General features: G+C 35.3%; 1 protein-coding gene across 2 annotated transcripts; it reads right to left on the bottom strand.

The window, feature by feature from the left end:
• Nucleotides 1–787: 787 nt before the first annotated feature.
• On the bottom strand, nucleotides 788–13277 carry LOC128215806 (leukocyte surface antigen CD53-like). 2 transcript variants are annotated; one of them, XM_052922409.1, is made up of 9 exons: nucleotides 12987–13277; nucleotides 12182–12269; nucleotides 8479–8679; nucleotides 8066–8140; nucleotides 7636–7740; nucleotides 3271–3361; nucleotides 2771–2946; nucleotides 1905–1988; nucleotides 788–1533 (listed from the first exon to the last, which is right to left on the bottom strand). In XM_052922409.1, exons 2-9 carry the CDS (start codon nucleotides 12245–12247, stop codon nucleotides 1462–1464), a joined length of 870 nt encoding a protein of 289 aa, XP_052778369.1. In that variant the 5' UTR covers nucleotides 12248–12269; nucleotides 12987–13277; the 3' UTR covers nucleotides 788–1461. The 2 variants fall into 2 exon arrangements, with proteins under 2 accessions (XP_052778369.1, XP_052778370.1); XM_052922410.1 differs by lacking the exon at nucleotides 12987–13277 and adding an exon at nucleotides 12541–12690.
• Nucleotides 13278–18402: the final 5125 nt, after the last annotated feature.

Below are 18402 nucleotides of genomic sequence, written 5' to 3'. Positions count from 1 at the left end.
TGCTTTTGCATCACGACAATGCACCCGTGCACAGCGTGCAGTAGTAACTCAGTAAATGATCGCCAAACTTTCCCAAAATGTACTAGAGTATCGTTTGTACAGCCCTGGTTTAGCATCATGTGATTTCTTCCTCGGAATACCTGAAATGACAGCAATTCGATGACATTGCGGAATATCCCGGTGCAGTTCAGTCGGCAATATTTTTCCTTCCACCTGACTTGTATGTGAATAGTTACTATGGGTGGGTGAAAAAATGTAAAACGTGCATCGTGTTTCGCGGAAAGAATTGAAAACTACTGAGAAATAAAAAAAACTGTCAATATTGAAGGACATGATATCAATGACGTTAGGCCTCAAAATTCCCGACACTTTTGTTTGAAAAAAAGATATTTTGAAAAAAGATCAATTTCTCAAACGTCTGTTTTAAATTTTAACATCATGTATATAGAATTTAAACAGCTTTTTTAATGAAAAAGCGATGTGAAATAAAGAAATGAGACCAGTTTCCCGCGACATTTTAAACACCCCTCGTATGTGTAGTCTTTATGACATAGTTTATCTCTCGTTAATTGTCGTTTATGACATAACCTTGTATCTCTGTACTGAGTCTACGCTCTGGAGTGTCCATTGTATCATTCATTTCGGATGGCCTACTCTTTGATTTCACCGTTCCAAGGCGATCATTTAGTTCACTTCACCATCACGCTTTGTTCACTGCTAAGTGACATGTATCGACGTATGAACGTATTGACCACGTTATACATTTTGTAAGTAACAAAAGAAGAAATACATATTAACATGTTTTATCTTCACCTATTATATCACAACACATCGAGTCACGTACAAAATAGTAATAATAATAATGTACAATTCAAGAACAAATTAAAACGTGCATAAAAACATGTAACTGACTAAACTACCATTTTATATTCAAAAACGTCCTTTTTAAACTTTTGATATCGTTTTAAATAGTATTTAACTCTATTTCTTATGTATGTTTAGACAAAAATGATATGAAAATGTCAATTGATGATAACGTTTTTGGTCGTTCATTAATTATGGACGTGTATATACATGTACATGTTTAGACCACTTACTTATATTCAATTAGCCTTCTTGGCGTAAATTAAATATGGACGTGTTTATCATTAGCTGTCCTTTGATATCCGAATAAACAGTACCAAACAACATCATTGGATCATTTTCAAGATCATTTATTTGTTCAATTGCAGTTTTTTTTTCAAAGTAAAGAACGTAAAAGCAAATAAATATTAGTTGCATTTTGAGGACCAGACAATGTAAAAACGTGTTTAAATGACAAATGAAACACCCGTCATGTTTCGATGTACTGTCAACATGTCAATGTTTCAAAGCCATATTTCTGTTCGAATTCGGCTGACAGTTAATTGTATTATTTACAGTTTGTACGAACACAGTAAAGGAATAAATTGTTTTAAAAACTCAGTCACATTCGTAGTCATCGTCTTCCCTTATCTTCTTGCATAAGCATATAGAAAATGCCATTCCGAGTATCTGAAATGTAGAAAAGTGGAATTAGTATGTAAAAAGACTGACTAAAATCAAAAGTAGTTCTTCATAAATATAATAACTTACTGCAGTGTTGAAAGGTTAAAATTGAGGCTTGAGGTGAGAGTGGTGATGTGGTATAGGCGAACGCCTCTCACCCAAGGGGCTGTGGCTTCAACCCCCCGCCCTCTCCCTTTAGGGGTACTTTCTCACGTACTCATATAGGACATAAGTACGGCGAAGGAAACGGACTCGAGGGTGATTTTCTTCACAACCGAACTAATAGAAATATGTATAACCTAAACCTGAGAATATGTAAAAACATTTATTTTTAAGAAGACTATGATCTTTTAATAAAAGTGCCGCCAGCATCTTACCATTGCTACTGCAATCCCTCCGCTGACTCCAATTAAGACTTTCAAGTTGTCTTTCAGCATATTGTTCAAAGATGTGTAGCACCCCTGTAAATTGAGAGAAAAAATGATGTACGGGAACTAAGTATTACACAACAAATGTTATTCTGAGAAAAGCAGTGTCATCCCTTTGAACTTTTTTTTTAAATCAATGTATCCAGATTTGCATTGTGGCGAAAACCTCAAATAGAAACTCAAGGACAAACCCAGTCTAAGTATACGCATCTCTTAAATACAACACATTCCTACGTAACCAGTTGACCGTCTTTGCGGACGGTCGTTGGAACAATAAACACTTAATGAAAATATCACCTACTGACCAACATGCTTTCTACAATACAGTATAGCTCAGTTAAGTAAACCGCCGGTCTGGTTGAGTTCCAGTAAAGCATTTAAGTCGTAGCTACAAAATATAAAAATATAAAGAAATATATAACAATTTGTGATATGTTGATTTTGTTTCATGCTCCAACTTTATCTTCAATCTTAATACTCAGTAAAAAATTTAGGTAATGACTAAATGATATTAAGAAAAATGCGATTGTACGACTAAAAACTTTATTGAAACAGGTGTGTACTGGAAGTGGTTCAATGGAAGCTAAACTGTATTCCAAATATAAGTTTTACTATATCACATTTAACATTTTGTAATTGGTCTGGTTTTCACGAACGGATAGGAATGTAACGGCGATGATAATTGGTCGAGAGATGCTGTCACTAACAAATATTGGCCAACAGTGGTATACTCTTTCTCAGCTATCTTTGGTTGGTCGGGAGAGTCTCTGTCACTAGAGCAACAACACATAATGGACAACAATTGATTATTATACCTCAGTAAATAATTGGTCATTGGTCTGATCTTCACCGACAGGTGGGCCCGTAACGGGGATGATTGTTGGTCGAGATAAGCCCTGACACTGGGTCACGTTGGGCGTATTTTCCGGGTCCACACAGCAGCTCAATGGTACGTATTCAAGTTGCAGCTTCCGAGATTTCTTTGCCAGTTCTGTTGGAAAGGGTTTTTTAATTAACTTTCGAAAGGTTTTAGATTGTACTATATGTATGAAATTATTCAGTTAAATATATTATTTTTTCCCCTGTATAATCCATTAAACGTTCTGCCTATTGATGAAATAACTTAAAAACAAATGATACTTTCTTTTCTTGATTTATACCTTTAGTGACATTTTCACTTTAACTACGAAGTTGGTATTTTCCTTTTAGAAATAGAAAGCTATAACTTCTACTTTTGAAGATACAAGCAAAACAAAACAAACCAACAAGATAGGGTTTGCGAAATCGACAAACCTTCCGTGTGTGTTTCGTATACCTGTGTTGTTGTGAAACCAGTCTGTATACGTTTTGTAATATGCCCAAGACTCTGTTGAATTGACTTCGCCTGTGATACCGCAACACTGGAACTAAAATATGAAAGCAGAAATAATGGCAAACTGGTGAATCTCAAAAGCTCACTCCGATTTCAATGCTAAGTATGCATAGCTGAATGAAAAAGTAACGCCGTTCGGCCAATACCATCATCTACAACCACATGCTTGACCACACCTAATCAGCGCGAAATGCTTGTCTTGACTTTATGTGCACTGGCGCAGTCTTATGTTCTTATTCCATTTCCATAACAAACTGTCAAGTTGTTTTAACAACTCTTGAAGGGCCATACGCTACATTTCCTCGACTGAGCCACTCGGGCCATGCGGTCTTATATAGCACATAGATTGCGACAGAATCTGTGAACAATTTAAAGTTTTTTGTTTGATTTTGTCTTCTGTGAGTTCAACTAACAAATCTTCCCTTTTCTTGACAGTTTTTGTTATCAGCTAGCTGAGTAATGAGAAGTTTTCAAGAGGCCTCATTCAACGCGTAATTATTATTAACAAACGATCTCGATAAAGCCGAAAATGTCCCTTAAAGCTGCACTCTCACAGATTTACCGTTTTTACAACTTTTTATTTTTTTTTGTCTTGGAAAGAGCAAATTTTTCAAACCAATGATATAAGATTGCTGACAAAGATGTTTTATGGCTTAAACCGTTACTAACGGTTTAAGAAAAATTCATAAAACATCGATTTTTGAACTTAAATATAAAAATCTGCGATCTCAATTTTGGTCAGCAGTCTTATATAACTGGTTTCCAGGGATTTTTGCAAAATTTGGCTCGCTCCAAGATAAAAAATAAACAAGTTGTCAAAATGTTCAATCTGTGAGAGTGCAGCTTTAACTCCATATGTTTAGTGTATGCCTGAGACGAAGTATAAACAAACTGAAACTGACATTATCATCTTTATTTGAGCGTAGTCGAATCCGTGATTTGTCATAGTAATATCAAATCAGTATGATGTTCCGTACAAAACTGAGCAGTATATGTAAGAAAGTCAAGATAACTATACATGGACGGATTTTTACTACACACGTGCTTTTACATTTCACTCGAATGCCAGAAAACCATTATTCAATACAGTGTATAAATTAATCACTAAACTACATAATGTATTCCGGTTTTGTTTTTAAACCGCTTTGAAAATAACATATTTATGACACCAGTGTTTTGTTCAGTCTTTGACATCAATCAATAAATCATAGACCAAAACTATATTGAACTGCATAAAAAAAAATAGTATGTGCAAAAAAATAGATAACATATATCAAAGTTAAGGACAACACAAGAACGACAATCGGTATTGGCTTAAAAAATCCTCAACAAAACGAAAAAAAATCGATAAATACCTTTATATAGAAAGTATTGCAAAATTAACAAAATGCAATAAAATATTACATGGAATGTATAACAAGTCATGGTCACATGCTCCACGCACACGACTACGTATCTGATCAGTTTCTCTTAAAGTATTATTCACTGAAACATTCAGGTCTAGACACCGTATCGAAACATGGAACACCCTGTATCCGTTGACTTTGATCGCCATTGTCTTCTGGCGTCTGCAACACCAATCTCTATAACATTCGCTAGATAAAGTGTAACACATAGCTTTAGGAGAAACTTTCTAGAATTTATACTGATCTATGACTTGGGCTGTTCAAATTGCGAAACATGACTGTGTGAAAAATATTTGTCGATGGTACAAATAAACACTGTTAAGGGTGTGTTTTTTCCACAGATATGTTTAAGTCCGGGAACTGTACAGAAACGTGGAAAACCCTTACATCCGTCCGTTTTGATCGCCATCGTCTTAAAGCATCTGTAATGCCAGCTTTGTTCAGCTTGCTCCTTGTCTTTCCATCAAGAACATACGCAAGAGACAGTGTCACACCTAACAAAGGGTCGAAGAGGGATTGAAGAAGCAACAGTGTAAAGCTGTATCCTGTTTGATCGTGCACTTGAACTGCTGCGTTTTGGATGCGATTTATGATAGGGAAAATGTTCACGATAAAATACAGGATTGGATATATTCGAAGTGTTTTCATTTCTGACTCCATCGTTGTCAAACTTGTTATAGAAGTTGAATAACGTCCCCTCCGTCGTCTGCGAATGGCAATTTCTGTATGAATCGTTATATAGCCAAATAACACAATGGATACAATTCTCCAACAGTACCACAATCCAAACCGCCATGCATGGTCATTCCTTAACCAACACCAAACTCCAGCGGGCTGATACGCATCATCCAAAAACGGCAGCCCCATTGTGACAAAAGGAAACGCCCAAAATATGACTGTCAATGCCTTTTCATGTCGTTTTATGTCGATATCGTAAACAACACGAAAGTAGATTCCGAAGGCAATGTTCATAATCCAAAGTAAACATGCCCAAACTGAAAACTGCAATATCGATGCTTGGACCTTGCAAATTGTATTATTTTCCGATGGAATTCCTTGTATCACATACGCAACGCTTAACGTAAGAGTTGCCAGAGACAGATGTATAATCGTTCTCTGTGGATGCTCATTATATTTCTTGAAAAGTACAATTAATCCCAATGAAATAATCGAACCTAAAATAGACAGACAAGCTGTTGCTGTTTTAACATACAACAAAGCTTGACACTTCACCTTTTCATTTAAAAACAGAAAGCACACTGGCACCCCTGTCTGATTAAAAGAGTTACTATCATTGCTAAAAGTCATTTTGTTTCATAAAGATATATGTTATAATCGCCAATGTTTTGAAATGAAACCCTTAAGAAAATGAAATGTTTCAGCAATAAGCTTATCTTAAATCAGGAAGTTAAATGGTTACAGAAATATAAAAACAATGCAATATCAGATTTTACATCAACTCAAAAAGTTTCGTTATTACTGTATTATTTTGTTATTTTAGTTTAATTTCCTCGATCGATAAAAGGGCAAGGCTTACTCTTCTTGGTTGCTCGGTTATTTAACTTCCTAAATAATGCAGCCGACGATGTGGGCAAACAACAGCGCCCAGGAGTGGAATTCAGCATATACCTTAAGTCATACTTAAGATCAAACATGATAGTCTTCATTCATGGTATAGTTCCGTTATTCAAATCACGCAATCCGATTAGCTACATCTTCTATGATCTAATTTAAATCAATAATAAATACCACCCCATCTGTTGAAAGTAGCATTTTAATTAGATTTTTTTTATATATCATACGAAGAGATATGTCTGTGAAACTGACTGTTATTGTTATACAACCATTTGGTTTTATCAAATATATCTAGTAGAATGTTTAATTCAGTAACAAAAAGTAGGACATTTCAAGATCATTCCCAGTGTGCGGAAAATCATTATCCATTTCAATCGGTTTACGCAACGTGATTTAAATTGATTAATTAAAAGATGCTCTCAAACTGTAGATAACTCTTTAAAATTTCCAAGTTCCTGTGGAGAAAATAACTGGTAATCAGATAAAAGTGCTGCCAGAGATGTATTTATTTTATCACATGCTATACCTTGTTCCCGGTTATAACTATTATATTATTTTTCTGTATTACACATGTGTCATTTAGAAATACTATTCCGTTGGTTTATAAGCTAAATTGAAAACAATTATTGCTTAATATTTCAGCAAGTCTGTGTGTACACTTAAAGCATCAGAAGCCTTTGGGGTGCATAAACAATCGGCTAGAAAATTGGAACAATCGAGTGATAAAAAATCAAGCTTGGAAAATAGGTTTTTGTATGAATCCATGGCAAGCGCAGAAATGCAATATTTGAAGAGAAAATAAGTAAGATTGTGCTTTATGACACATACTGGTGACATACATTTTTTAAAAATAAAGGAGAAGTATTACCAAGCAACGGTACATATTCATATAAACTGCATTTTGTTTGCTATCGATAACTTTTCTCACTTAATGTCTGTATCAAATCAAATAACGTCCTCCCCGATTACACCACTAAATCGTTTACCATTTTCTGCAGCAATGTAACTACACTAATAGCAATGTTCGTAAACAAATAAAACGTCACATTGTTTATTCATCGTTTATATTGGAAGGGAAACTAACAAAACAGTTTCATATATGTATCTAAACAAAACATCCCCCTACACCTACCAGTTTCTGCATTGAGTCCCATGCTTCTGTGACATCCCCAACACCTACCAGTTTCTGCATTGAGTCCCATGCCTCTGTGACATCCCCCTACACCTACCAGTTTCTGCATTGAGTCCCATGCCTCTGTGACATCCCCCTACACCTACCAGTTTCTGCATTGAGTCCCATGCCTCTGTGACATCCCCCTACACCTACCAGTTTCTGCATTGAGTCCCATGCCTCTGTGACCTGCTCGTCACTTGATCGGCCATAAGAATGGTTCAGCTGCCGTCTCAACTGGTCTAGTGTCATGTCTTCAATCTAGAAGTATCAGCAATCAACTTAATAACGGAATTATATTTTTCAGGTTTCAGTCTCAACCTTGATAAACAAATACTAACAAAAATAAGTTAACTTGCACCGTTTTCGTCAATGTGTAAAGGGCATATAGCTACCGTAGCAAAAACAGTATCCGTCTTGTTGCACAATTCGAACACACCAGAGGACGTTAAAACAATTTTAAGGGCAAAATAGTAGCATTCAATTAAGAAGTAGATCTTTCCGCTTTCATCGTTCGAATGATGCATTGAAATAAAGTATAGTTTGGAGATGAAATACAAAAATACGGATCACATTATCTACCAACCTTTTCTCTGAAGGCATACAGCATGATACCTCCGACCAGAAAAGCAATAAAGAAGAGCAGCATCAGTACAAAGAACTGAAACACAAAAATGATGGTCATAAAACATATCCTATGGCATAGAATACGGCCCATGGGATGCCTAAGAGTCTTAGTTGTTTTTTAATTGAAAAATGCTTTGTGTCGGTACAAACAGTTCAAACATATATGTTTGTAAAGGAATTCCGTAGACTTATAGTTTCAAAACTTATGTGCACTTCTCTGCGAATATAATGCTGTCTCCTATATCTATCTAAACAAATTGCAAGCACAATGCTAGACATTTGTTCTTTTTCTTTACTTAGGTTATTCAATAGTTTTTTTCTGTTTTTATAATGTATTTTTTATAATGAGTAATTGCAAACAATTATTCTCACCATAACAAGCATACATTTGACCTCTTTAATGGCCCCACAACAACCCAGAAAAGAAATGACCACAATGACCACCCCGGTGACAATGAGGACAAGTGATACAGTTGGTAGAAGGTTGCTCCCCAAGATGGAAGAGAACTTGGTTACGCCTGAACTGCTGGTCCGTGTGTAGATACCAAACCCGACCAGAGCACATCCGGCCACCTGGAATAACACGTTTTGTTTTCAATTAAGGAAAAAGATGAAATGAATGTATGTAACAGAATGGTCAACAAAGAATCATTTGTAAACATGCGATGCGGCTGGTAAACTCAACAATTTTATTTGCTAAGTTGACCTTGTTTTAATTATTGTTTATTATAAGACGCTGGAATAATTCTCAGGAAAGATGTATATCTTGTAAGCAACAGGCCAATATGAATGATAACACTGCCAATCATCTGAAACAGCTTATTATCTGGTCCGATCAATGGCCAAATGGCTTCCGATGTTTTAAGTGTATCTCAGTTGTGAACGATGCTTATATAGTATCAGACACTACAGGAATTGGATGTTTGCGTTGATATATGGTGTAACAAATGTGAAATACCAGTTATGATATACAAACCTGAGGCAATACGGTTGCGTATTACAAAATGCAAAACGAAAACACTGAACATGTTTCCATTGCCAGTTGTTGTCATAATAGGCAAACCTTTCAATATAGATAATAAATCGTCGTTATTTGCATGTTTTTATCTTGTTACCGGAGAAATACAAGTTGAAGTGTGTATAATTGTTTATAATTAAAACGATTGATGCTAATTTTAGGACACTTAAAGCATGCCATAATGTTTTTTTGTTATAACATATAAACGATAGCGCAGATAAAATGCCAAACTTTTCGATGTATTGGTAACAAGGATTTTAATTGTTTTCTATCCTCTGTGTATTTTTTAGACTCAGATTATATATAGATAGATCGAAGTCACGTGTTAACATGCTTGTGCCTTTTATATGTGTAAGTTTACTAAGTGTCTCCAACTCTGATATTCATAAGTTCAGTCAGTCAGTGGCGCTTTCGTCACAATATTTATGAGTTCATTTTACTCACTGTACTTCTGTCCAGTGTCTCACAGTTCTCAATTATTGTCAAATTTCAGATAAAACCATCATATCAGGCCCGCACAGTGGTATAGAAACGAAGGTGAACACAATTTCAAAGAGCTCATAATTAATGTAATGTCGGTATGTTATGTTCTGAGAAAAATAATTACATAGAACATATCTTCCTCCCTCTGACGATATATCTCCAAATATTAATGTTAAAAACTACAGAAACAAGCTCAGTAGCCCAAAATTTATACATAAACCCCGTTTAATGGCACAGGGTAAACGCCAAAGACATAATACATAAAACAAAAAATCACAAACAAGAAACATGGAACAACAGCATAAGACTTCGCAAACAACACAGTGCATATATATTATATAAAAAAAACTAGGCATGTTTATCAAGGATTGTTAGGTACCGCCTTAGAACGGTCAGTAAATCTTGAATTTACTGGGGGTTTAGACCAGTTTACGTGCACAAACCTCACTCCAATACCTATTAAACAGCCATTTTTGATTCTTTGACGTGGTTTTCTTTTACTTCATTTGACTATATTGTCCAGATGCCATAAATCAAAGAGATTGTTTGTATTGTTAGTGCATTGTTAGTCTCTTGTTCATTGTCTGGTTGGCCTTAACCTTTATATAGGGGATGTGTTAATTGTTTGGCTACTGGGCGTGTCCCCGTATCTTCCGTTGTTCTTGGCTTGTTAACACACTAAATCAATGTCGTCTGCAATGTTTATGCTGTGATTGTGCTTTGTGATTACGAGGAATCCTTCTGCCAGAACATCCATGACGTCATGATCATAAGTAGCAGAACTATAAATCTCTGGTATGCGTAATTAACTGTAAATTGTGTTTATAGGAGAATAATAAATATAGTATATGATCATGTACTTAGACTATGATGCTTAAACATCTGCAAATCTGGTCCCTTAATGTTCTAACCACAGAGATCCGAGAAAACACAATGAGATTTTGCATCCCTTTTCATTTTGAAAGAGATATAAGCTCCACTTAGAGTATACGACAAATATTCTGTTATAACACTGGCACTTGTTGATGTCTTAATAACAAAAATTGCTGTGGGTGCCACTTGGGTGTTTTGACCTAGGTTGGCAGTGCATGTGAAAACTTGCAGGCTGCTGTAACAATTAATGGCTTTAACGTTACTGTTTTGATTGATGATGTAAGTGAAAAATCAAATATTGCCGTTATGCCATTGAGTGAAATACTAAGCGTAACGCAGTTTTCCTTCTTAATTAGTGGTTATTTGGGGAAGTGAAAGATGAAAAGGTTGAACGATTGAGCAGATGCTAGATGAATCGACAGCTCTTGGGAGGAGGGGGGATATTTGAAACGAGTTGTTTCAAATTTAATTTAACTACTTCGAAAAGGGTATCGTATTATACATGCATTGGTAAGATTCCCCGGTGGTCGTTACTTCCAAAATATTAAATCATAAGAAACCTCATGAATGGTAACAAGAAGATAACATTATATTTCATTATCTAATCTTCGTGGTCGTCTTTAATACTGACCCAAATTCAATTCATGCAAATATGTAACAACAGCAAAAAAGTAACATTAAGGTATTTTTCAATTTCAACAGAGATCGACTCTGACAGATCATAACTGAAACGTGGTCCCTCGTCGAAACAATGTTTCTCAATGTTTCTAAATATTTAATATGGAATAAAAGTTAACTTTTTTTACTGACCTATGTTATATTCGGATTCTCTGATATCATAGCCCAATATGGTTGAGAGCATGATTAAGTGCTTTTAACTGGAGTGCCATTTCCTTTAGCCTGTGTGTGGTCTGTTGGTGGTATTGTTGTATGATTCCTTGCCTTTTTGTTAATAAGTGCGGTAACAAAAGTGGTTATATAACCCTCTTGAGCATCATCTTATGCGTGCACTCGCCGTCAAACAATGGGAAAATGTTCTGCTATTAGAGTATATTATATAATAATATCACTTCCTATTTGCGTATCAAGAATAAAATTGATAATTAAACAGCATCTATGAATATTTCATCACAAATATTTATGATTGGTTTCCGAGTTCTCTAAACACAATGATAAACGTAACTGTGATTTACTTATTAAATGTGAGATGTAGACATTATACTAGCATGTTTGCCATGTGATTGCTATAATAGCCGTTCAGCATAGCACCCAGATGTAGTCTTATCTTTACTGTTTGTTTTGTTGTTGTTTTTGTTGCTGCTTTTGTTGATGTTGTTTTATCTAGTTAACACACTAGTGTGTTCTCATACACTTATACAACAGCATAATATATGTATATACATAAGAGTAAGTATGTCCTTGCGTGACTATTTTGTTTTGTGCATATATCACTTGTTTATTTTTCACGTGTATTTTTAACACGGTATGTTTTTTGATTATACCATTCCTTTTAAAATGTTTCATTGAAATAAATAATGTTTAATCTAACACATGCCTAGTGTTTGACCCCTTCCATTCATTGACAATGTTTAGAAGGCCATGTGATCACACATAACTCTTATTGATATCGTATACATTATCTGACCTTGTTTGTTTATTTAACAGGTATCGTAAACTATTGTAATGTGAAAACTGTCTTACCAAAATAACAGCATTAAAGAGAAACAGGAAGTATTTTATAAAGCCTCCGATGCCTCGCAACCCCATCTTGATGTATAGTCTATATAATCTGAAAGGAAAAGGAAAGCGATAAGCTTATACATACATGTGTATGCATTAATATAGACGAGTCAAAAGTTACCGACAATATAACATACCGTTTAAATATATGGATAATAATTATAAATAGCAGTCATACTTAATGTAAATGCTATAAACATTGTGTTTCAAGACGTTTATGCATTTATGCATGGTACATGGTCCTGAAATGTTCGACAGAACGTACCAGATGTGCAAATTAATGTCCAATTAATCAAAAACTTCCTATTGGATTGACATACCAGAAGCAGACTATATCTGAAACTCTAGCATAGATATGGAACATTCACATAGTTATTTATCCTTTTTGACAGATTTTCAACAGCATCGATGAATGGCTGTATCCCAAACACACACGTCTCTCACAATGATCCATCACTTGAAACTTACTGGCAGAGAGCAGGGAATTCAGACATACACAACTCTTGCACAAGATAATTAGTTCCATATGCAACTACTTGAACGACGATAATTAAACAACATACCGAGGTACATTTGTCTGAAGTGTTACTGGAAATAGCATGTTGGAAAATGTGTACAATTAATATTGAGGAAACGAGGAGCATAAGCATTTCGATATTTACATCATATATACAAACATATAATACCCAGGATATAACAGTTATCTGTCATATTTGGTATTAGTAACTTATGATTAGTGACTTATAATTTAGAAAAGTCTACCTACCTCTTATTGTTGTCAAACTCAAGTTTTTAGCGTTCACAAAGCGTTTATCTCCATTCTGTTTAATCAATTAATATCCCATTACTGAAGTGAGCCTCATGGAACCTGGCCCAAGAAAAAATACAGATACAATCCACTAGGTGAGCAATATATGTATGAACTTCTCACATCTCTCATACAAATTGTACCCACAGAAACATGTGTATCTTTACAGAGTATCTCGCGCGTAAATCAAAATATCTATTTTGTATCAAGATTTTCCAAAGAAACGTTGCTATGGGAACACGTACGCACCGGGACGATTCAACAATCTGGATCGTGTTTATAAATATTGAGGGTTGCTCTTTCTTAGCAAGGATTTACCGATAGCTACGAAAATTTAAACTGTAATGAGTACAAACAAGACGTCTGAACTACTCGTAGTTACATAAAACCAGCTTCTAAGCTTCTTATGTTAATGCAAAGTTATGTTTGCAGTGTGTGTGAGTAATGCTCTTTAGAAAATGCGGCTTACTCAGTATGTGATTTATTGTAATGACATTGTTCTACTGCCAACTGCAGGCCTATTGCTAATAGCAATGACTTTGCAGTTCTTTCGAAATGCATTTATGAATAAGTCCCTTTTATAAATTCACATAAAACACCATTTACAGTATTTATATAAACTAAAAATAATGGTAAAGGTTATCTAATGCAATATGAATGTGGAAGTTTTCATTGTAAATATTGGCTGATGTCAATTTAACAAGAAAATAATGAGTTGCAATTCATATGCATGAATCCAAAACTCAAACTGAACGTGTTCGTGAAAATTGCTTCAGCTTATAACAATAGGGACTGAGGAATATCATATAATTCTGTATGCAAATCTCTTTTTGCAAGATCTTCCAAATCAGGGTTAAGCTAATATGAAAGGACGTATGAAAACAATGACAGTAAATCAAGCAGTATATCGATACTTATACATTTCGCCATGAGATTTCAGAAAAAGATATGGAACTTATAAAATCCGGTAAAATACAGAAAAAAATTATGCCACGCAGCACACTGCTATGCTGTGTAAAACATTATTGGAAAGATCGAGATGATTTGAAAGCAAAAAATACAGATTATCATGATAGCATTCTAGCTCGGTTTATTCCAAGACTGTAATCCAATTATGTACTAGTCAAGCTTTTTTGATGATGTGTGTTTGGTCTGTTTGTGGTGTTTGTATTCGTGTTTGTGATGTTTGTATTCGTGTATGTGGTGTTTGTATTCGTGTTAGTGGTGTTTGTATTCGTGTTTGTGGTGTTTGTATTCGTGTTCGTGGTGTTTGTATTCGTGTTTATGGTATTTATACGTCTGTGGCTCTGTTTCATTTTCGTTTTGGCCCTTGCGATGTGCCTCTCAGAGTCTGTTTTTGAACTTTCGACTACTGGGTTTGTCCCTGTAGTTTTCATTGTATTATTGATTGATACCAACGTTTCTTTTAAAACAATGAAAGGTATCACACTGTCAACTCTCTATAGCAACTTTCTTTTTCAAGAATAACTTATATGCATAAGATCCCTCAGAACCACAAAGAAAACAATTGAAGTGTTCGAATTACCGGCCGACCTTACGGTTGCCAAATAAAACTTAACGCCAGCTTTAGTGAAAGATAACTACGTTTTAAAGATACATCAAGGAATAGTCATTTTTCTCCTACAAAGTATGCCTTCTAATGAAAAACATATACGACGAGTTTATTAAGCGATATATCATGATGCAGAGAGTACTGTTAACATCAAATTGAATTGTTGAATGTATTTACATAAACAAGTTTGGGGACTCGCTACTAAACGTATCAAAACCATATGTTGATTTGGCATACGTGTTCATTCCATTCATTTTATTCAGGTATTTGAAGTTAACAATGAAAATGTATAAGTACATGAATGTTTGACTCTTCAATAGTTCTTAAACGTAAGACTTAGACAATTGGCAAATATTTGTAATATAGTTTGTCATACATGGGAACTTATATTGAGTTTGACGTAAAAGCTAGTGTACTGAATTCAAAATATATAACGAAATAAGATCAAAGTATGACAATGAAGTCTGCCATATACAGTACTAATAATAGGTATTTGAACATTAGTATAGCTTGTTTACTTGCGGACAACTACACAAGGCCGCTTACCAATATCTTAATTGAAATGTTAAAATCTGTTATTTATTACCTATAAATACGGATAGTTTCCGTGAGTCGAAACTGCGATCAGGGTAATATTGCATGAGATTGGGTATTTTATGCTCATAATTATATCTCATATATATATATTCATAAATTAGATCAGTTTCCGTTTTGGTTCCGAGTTTTTTTTTCTTCTTCTTCGTAACCAAATTCGTTCGCGAATGAAAAAGGGAACCAATTTGTTGAGATGTATTTGTCAAAAACTTATACTACTGATTTCTTCATTCAATTAAGAGAATTTTTTTTTGACTGACCTACAGATGAAGAACATGGTAAGGGTGCTAGTGGCAGCATTGTATATTTTTGAATCGCAAACGTTAGAAACATGGCAAAAGAGAGGCCATGAAAAGTGAAACTCATTCGCTACCTTTTGTAATCTAAAATGTGACCAGACTGAAAAAAAACATTTTATACATTAAACTCGAATAGGAGCAGAGCAACAAACTGCCTTTTTTGCAAGGCATGTTAATCAGTTGATGTAAACAGTGATATGGAAAGAGCAGTCAACGTAAGATAGACAAAATACAAGACGTATTCATTCAGACGAAAACGAACACTAGAACATTTTGTAAGAATTCTGATAGAAGGATTGTATTATTACTTTAGTGCCCTCTCATGTCAAATTCATGGAGAACCTTAGAAGGTCACAAGCGGGAGTCCATTGGTACAAAAACAGCAAACAGACAGACAGATGGTTATTCTGAGTATTAGAGGGACCATATTATAGATTTTCCAAGGTATCGGTTCCATCACATTGGGAGAGACACAGACTCGTTTCAGAACTGAGCAAAGACAGGCAGTGAGTAAAGTTAATTATAAAAATGCTTGTTATGAAGACATCAAATACTTTTTCAAAAATATGATAAATACAACACATGTGATATGCTTTTGAAATATAAAACTTGTCATCTGTAACATGTGTAGTAATGTTTTCTATTAATGCAATAAAAATAATAGTTTACATGGACGCAGAGCATGTACATGTACAATGTGAACGAAAGCTATATCCATGAGAAACCCCAACAGGACATTAGTGAAAGTAACTAAGCATATGACACACTGACGTCTTACAAAAATGTGTCCAACGGCAAATATGTTTGAAGACATGAGCACGGGAGTTGTCTTTAACAAGCAACTTCTGGTACATTGGTCTGTATGTTTGTTTTAAATCGTGGCGATTAAACGCCATTGTTATCGTGGTATGAAGCTCTAGCCCTCAAGTCGAGCCAAAGCATTTCTTTTTTGAAGTACTTGACAATAAACTTTCTGAATGACAATTGCTCTATGTGGATGCATGTGTTGAAAGTTACAAGCTTCGAAACAGTATACACTTATTTCACTTCGTTTTACCACGACTTCGGGCAACGGTTTTGACTGTTGACCGACCTGTCATGTAACAACTGTTTCATTGCACGACATTAAAAAAGGATTCATAATGAATTTATGCCATAAAAAACAAATGCTGCAAGTGCACGTCGCACTTGCAATCAGTACTGTTCATTATAATTCCGAGTGACTTCCCTTTGTTCTAGACAGAATTGAAATGAACACGCTGTCGAACGAACCGCGTAATTTAAAGCTCATTTCAAACTGAAACTTGAATGTTTAAAAGCTAAAAGTTATTGATACAATTGCACGTGCTCATGCCTTCTATAACAACAAATTCCTTCATATATCACCGGTTCCATGGTGTAATGGCATGAAGAAATTTTCCGATCATTCTTTTTATTATTATTGTTTCAATAAATTAAAAATTGATCAGATGTGAACCAAACTTTAATACTTCTTAATTTTATTTAATTGCTTTTGCAAAATGTTTGTTACAAAAGGCATGGTCACATCGATCCAACGGCGCATCTGTCATTACACGACAAAAAATGGGCAAATCGTGGGTAATCGGGGGCGGATAATACCACTATCCAATTAATAAATCTTCTTTGCATATCATAAATTTTATTCCATAATCTGTGTATGTGTCTTGTTTAGTTTCATTCTCAACTCAATCTATCCCCTTTATTAAGAGCTGGGTGAACATGAGTCAATCTTAAAAGGGTCAGTATGGAGCTACGTGCGACCACAGCTGAACATGAATAAACAAACAGGGGGAAGAGGGTCAGTGTGGAGCTACGAGCCATGGCAACATTAAAAGGGGGCTTAACATGAAACATTCTAAACAGGGGGGCATGTTGAGCTTTGGTCGAAGAAAGGAGTCACTGTCACATTCAGAGCGGGATGAACTTGAACCAGGGATGAATGAAGAAGACCATGACAACATTGAGAGGGGGATTAACATGAACACGTCTCAATAGGGGGACATTATTGAACTAGGGATGAATGAAGAAGACCACGACAACATTTGGGGCGGACTCAACATATACAAATCTTAACAGGAAATCAAACAGATTGGTGCTACGGATGAAAAAAGAAAAGCCCACTGTAACATTGAGAGCGTGAAGAGCATAGAAGTTTAAATAGCTGGAAAGTGTTGAGTTACGGATTAAAGACGGGAAAAACAGGTCTAAAAAGGTGGATAATGATGAGCAAGAATAAGCCCACTGTCACATAAATTAACCGGCAGATAATGAACAGTTCTAAACTGAAAGACAGTGTTGAGCTACGGAAGAAGAAAGGAGCCAATGGTAAAATTGAGGGCGTGGTGAACACAAGCAAAACTAAACAAGGGGCAAGTGTTTTGAGCGGCGGTTGAAGAAAGAGGCCAACTGTCATATAGAGAGCGGTGCGGATATAAACAGGTCTAGACAGGGGTCACTGTTGATTTAAACATAAAGAAAGGGTCCAACTGTTATTTTGAGAGTTTGCATAACATGAACAAATCTTAATAAAGAAAAAGTGTGGAGCTATGGGTGATGGAATCAGACCACTGTCAAAGTGAGAATTCGTGTTAGTTTCGCGAAACACTTTTGATCATTTTACCCCCCGAACAATGGTAGCATTGTTAAATGGATATTTTTGCTTCGGAACAGTTATTAAATTCCTGATTTTTGACTTACTATAACCTCTTATGATATGCGGTGTATGGAAGAACTACAGGAGATGTGCTCTAACTATACTCTGCATTCGTATATGGAAACAGTAGTTTATACTTTCAATGGTAAAGACTTTTTTATGGTGATAATGGTGGTGGCCGTCGTCGTCGTGGTAATGGTGCGGTTGAGGTTTTGAGGCCGTCCTGATAGCTTA

The sequence above is a fragment of the Mya arenaria genome, chromosome 14 (genome assembly GCF_026914265.1).
Source record: "Mya arenaria isolate MELC-2E11 chromosome 14, ASM2691426v1".
Taxonomy (NCBI): Eukaryota; Metazoa; Mollusca; class Bivalvia; order Myida; family Myidae; genus Mya; species Mya arenaria.
The sequence above is the reverse complement of the archived record's forward strand: the minus strand, read 5'-3'. Positions and strand labels throughout refer to the sequence as shown.